The sequence below is a fragment of the Morus notabilis genome, unplaced genomic scaffold (assembly GCF_000414095.1).
Source record: "Morus notabilis unplaced genomic scaffold, ASM41409v2 Scaffold75, whole genome shotgun sequence".
Classification (NCBI taxonomy): domain Eukaryota; kingdom Viridiplantae; phylum Streptophyta; class Magnoliopsida; order Rosales; family Moraceae; genus Morus; species Morus notabilis.
The window spans coordinates 629,575-634,649 of NW_010361425.1; the positions used below are offsets into that span (position 1 = coordinate 629,575).

Here is a 5,075-nt window from a genome sequence, read left to right on the forward strand (position 1 = left end):
GGGGGAGGAAACAGTGGGGCAACAAAACGCCCTCCCGAAGAAACCTATTCTCTCTTTTAAGGAGAGAACCGTAGGAAAAGTATTTATAGGAGGTATATTTTAAAATATATAAAAATCAAAGGTTGAAAGATACAATAAAAACAGGTAAGGGAGGAAAAAGATGAAAAGAAAAAAAAACTAAAAAAAAAAGCTAAAAAAAGGAATAAATAAATAAATAAAGGGGCAACGTGCCCCCCAAGAAACCTATTCACTCCTTTAAGGAGAGAATAGATAGATATGCCTTGTTTCCTACTACATTTGTCATGATACTTTGTCTCCTTTGTTTCAGAGAAATGCCATCTCGACTTACAATATACTGAATGAGGAAAGCAGGATTGTGGCTGCTGCACTAGTACCATATGGAGTTTCTTCATGATGCATAGACTCGATGTAAGACAAACATCCATGCTCCTTCTAGTGTTCAATAATTTTGATCAACCAAATATTGAGTAGCCAGAAATGTGTTCGCTTCTATTGGATCCGACAAACAGTTTCAATGCCGAACAGAACCTGCTCTAATTTGTGTAGCGATTAAAGGTGGCATCATGGGGACGGTTCATGTGTTTCAATTTTGACATGTCTATTAGAGAGGCTGGGTGAAACCATGTCAATATCATCCAACGCTTTAATTTTCCCCTCCCATTATATATAGTAGCTGGTCAATCCATCTCTACAAGACTTGGTAGAAATATCATAACGGTTTTGATGATAGCATTATAGTTGTTGTGCAACGCCGTATATATATGTATACATATTTATATATATGTATTGAGTTTCTTATTCTTGGCAACTATCGGACTAACAAATTGCAACAATGCAGATTTATATATATGTATACATATTTAGGAAATCGATAAACTAGAAATAAGGTAGATTTTGTTCAATGGCAATCGAAATTTCGGAATTTTAAGCAACAAATTCTGAGATTCCAATTGCTTTTTAGCTTCATTGTCGCTAAAAGGTGAAAATTTTATCTGCTCTGTCCTCCTAATTGTTATTTTTAATCTAAAATTTAAATCTACTTTTGTCGCCGCTAAGACGTTTGGTTATTTGAATCACCTTACTTGAAAGCTCCTTCATTTCTTTTACACTTTTTTCCTCCTTGCATCTCCCTTGTCTGCTCCTACCCGATCTCGAGCTTCGCTGTTGCCCTCTTGCTGATGTAAACCATACAAGATTAAAAAAAAAAAAAAAAAAAAGACTCGCATGGTTGACTCTTAAAAATAATGTGAAATCTTAATTGCCTTCTTGATCATTCAATTAAATGATCAAATTACCCCGATTGAAACTTGAGACGTGGTTAACTGTTAGAAAGGTGGTTTTTATAAACTTATAAGGGTAGTTTTGTGCTTTTCCCATTTAAAACTGAAAATTTGAACGTTGTTATGATAAAAGACACAAAGACTGTGTTTGGAATTGATCATGTTTTTATTTTTTACATTTTTTGAGAAAGAAAAAATAAAAACGTTTTCAAAACGGTATTTGTTGCAATAAAGACAAAAAACGGAAATGAAAATGATTTTTTTGATTTAGTGTAAAATGATAGAGAAATAAAAAATGACTTTTAGTCGTTTTTCATTTTTTGTTTTCGTTTTCTCCTCTCTCGAGCAGAGAGAGAGAGAAAAAGACATTAATGAGTTTTTTTATACTGAAAATAATCTCTTAATAAAATTACTAAACACATTTTTAAAAATGATTTCTGTTTGAGATAACGTTTTTATTTTCATTTTTATAAAAAAAATAAAATTATTTTAAAACAAGTTTTAAACACGCCTAAAGTAACGAGAGGACAATTTTCCGTTGTAAAAGAAAACTAGAGGTGAGCAATTCTATTCAACGAGAGAAGAAACTGACAGAATTTCTCAATGAAGAGGAAAACGACAGAAGTTTGATGAGATGATTTTCAATCAATGGAAACGGAAAAACTCACAGAGCTAAACCGAAATGAAAAATGACATGTTGTTTATCATTCAGTAAATGACGTGTTTTCTTTTGTTAGAAGAAAACTACAACTCAATTCGAGGTTTTGTTTGTTTGATACATAAATCGATCTATGGCATCTTCGTTTATGAGCAACATGTCAATTTAACATTGTAGAAGAGAAACACGCAGTCTGTTCGATGAAGAAAATGACGCGCAATTTCTGAATGAGAAAAGAAAACGACACCAAATTCTTGCGACATCACTGGATGCCGCTTCTACGTGACGAACAAAATGTCAGTCAGTTTTCGGCGTAAAAGATAAACGACAACTAAATAGAAGATGCCGTTTGCTTAATACATAAACGACACCATGGGTTCCAAGAGCAAGAGCAGAGGAAAAGAACAGAGGACAAAAAACAGGAGACAAAAAGGTTACTATTAGAAGCTCAGAAGTAAACCCAAAGGCAAAGGCAGAGAAAAATACTTTCGAGAGAGAAACATGTATATTTTAAAGTATGCCCATTTTAAAGTTTAGTTGTTGATACAAGTGATAAAGTTCAAAAAAATAAAAAATAAAAAAATAAAATTTATTCTTAAAAAAAATGTTCTCATTAATACCCCACTTATAAAATCCTGCTCCGTTCCAAATTCCATGTAAACGTCAATATATTTCTTGCCTATGTCCTATTCCTAATTTCCTACCAGCTTTTATCAAAAACAAGTTTTTTTTTTTTTTTTTTAATAATTTATCAAAAAATAGTTACAAATTGTTCATACTGCTTCGTTGGATGGTCCTACCGGCTACCGCTAATGACATTACGTGTTACATTACGTGACAAACTGCGTTTACCAACGAATTTTAATAAAACCAATTTTAAATAACAGTGGTAAAAAGCTGAAAGAAGGCACCAGCACTGCATAAATTATGTGCATGTGAAGCAAATGTGAAAGTGCAAATATATATATATATATATAAACAAGTTTTTTTTTAATGATTTATCAAAAACAAGTTACAAATTGTTTATACTGCTTCGTTGGATGGTCTTACCGACTACCGGTAATAACATTCCATGTTACACTACGAGATAAACTGCGTATACCAACCAATTTTAAATAACAGCGTTGGTAAAAAGCACTATTGATTAGTCTGAAAGAAGGCACCAGCACTGCATTAATTATGTGCACGTGCAGCAAGTGTGAAAGTGCAAATATATGTATGTATGTATGTATGCATGCATGCATGCATGCATGTATGCATGCATGCATGCATAGCGTCAGAGTTGGAAAAAGCTATTGAGGTGCAGAAAGAGAGCTTAGACAATCAGAGCTATTTGTTTTGTTTTTCAGTTGTGCTTTATAGCATATCTTCATGTTTGTGAATCCAGACATTTTGGTAGAATAACAATGAATTTTCAAATATATTTCCCCTTTTTTTCTTTGAATGTTAAATGTATATTTTCTCCTACTTTTTTTTCCCCTCCTTGCTCCCTTGCAGAACGCTTGCAAAAATACTTCAACTGGAAGGGGAAAAGATCACCGCCAACTCAACAAATCACAGGTTTGCGTGAAAGTAAATGTTTTTTTTTTTTTTTTTTTTTTTTTTTTTTTTTTTGATTCACATAGTAAATAGATTTATCGAGTATATTACCATTTGGTCTGTCGTAAATAATTTATAGTTTACTGAAAATGGATATTTTTGGACCCCATCAGTCTTTTCTAAATGCTCCACCTAAAACTAACAATTTTCCAAATCATCCATCTTTTCCCCCCTCTAAATCGGATTCCAATGGGTATACTGAAATTGTTTGTACATAATAATAGGCCTTGTAGCTCTAGCTTTGGAGAAGCTTATTAAACATGGAAACAAGAATTACACTTGGGAGTAATGTTACACATTTTCTTCCTTATAATCATTGCAAGAGAATTTGTTTGTGGTGGTGGAAGTTATAGTCCTTTGGTGAGTTGCTCGGATTCTGATCGCGAAGCTCTCATCGAGTTTAAATGAAGCCTTGATGAGCCAAATAACCTGCTTTTATCTTGGAAAGGGAACAATTGTTGTCAATGGTGGGGAATAACTTGTGAAAACAGTACTGGAGCTGTTATTGCAGTTGATCTCGATAGACTTGGTGGAGAAACAAGTCCTTCATTCGCAAAGCTCGGAGTCCTTCAGATATTCCTCGTTCATTTTGCGGATTCGAGTTTTCAATTTGAGTTGAGATGTGACATTTTCTGAGAGCCTTTCACTGTAACAAAAAAAGTTAGATGTGATATTTTCTTAGAGTTTTTTACTGTAAAAACCTAAAACTGAAAACTCGAATCGGTGAAATGAACGATGCCAACTTGAGTTCTAGTTCATTCAACACCATTCCTACATTTTTTTTTGGCTCTTTTTAAGTATTTGGAACAGCTTAATTTTTCACATGCTGGGTTTGGGGGTTCAATCCCTCCAAATTTAGGGAACCTCTCCAACTTGCAGTATCTCGATGTCTCGTCCAACTGGGAGTTAGTTGTTGATAATATCGAATGGGTTAATTGTCTACAATCTTTGACGCATCTTAATATGGATAATGTTGGCCACTCAATGGTGGGAACCGGATTGGATTCGAGCTTTAAACAAGCTTCCATACTTGAATGAGTTGCATCTGTCATTCTGTGGCTTATCTGGTTCTATTTCATCCCCAACGTCCTATGTCAATTTAACTTCACTTCATGTTTTGGATCTTTCTGGAAACGAATTTAACTAAAAAATTCCAGGTTGGCTTCTCAATGTTACCAGTCTTGTACATATTGATATGTCCTTTTGCGGACTGCATGGAAGGATTCCACTTGGTTTTAGTGAGCTTCCAGATTTTAAGCCCTTAGATCTTGGAGAAAATTATGATCTTACAGCAAGTTGTTCTCAATTGTTCGAAGGGGAGATGGGAGAACATAGAAGTACTTGATTTAGCTTCGAATTCACTACAGATTTAGATCTTGATTTAACAATTGTTCGAAGGGGAGAAATCCCGGCTTCCTTTTTCAGCATTAACCAGTCTGGTATTGCCGTCATTGATTTTTCGACAAACAATTTAGTGGGTGGCATTCCATCAAGCATTAGGAATTGTTTTTCCCTAC

At 34.1% G+C, this 5,075-nt stretch overlaps 1 protein-coding gene across 1 annotated transcript in view; it reads left to right on the forward strand.

Annotated features, from left to right (window-relative positions):
* Window positions 1-829, forward strand: part of LOC21406630 (NADH dehydrogenase [ubiquinone] 1 alpha subcomplex assembly factor 3) — a 3,504-nt gene extending 2,675 nt beyond the window's left edge. Inside the window, exon 5 of the mRNA XM_010099434.2 lies at window positions 329-829. Within this exon, the coding sequence (XP_010097736.1) occupies window positions 329-415 (87 nt within the window). The 3' untranslated portion in view covers window positions 416-829. The remainder of the gene's footprint in view (window positions 1-328) is intronic.
* The last annotated feature ends 4,246 nt before the right edge of the window (window positions 830-5,075 follow it).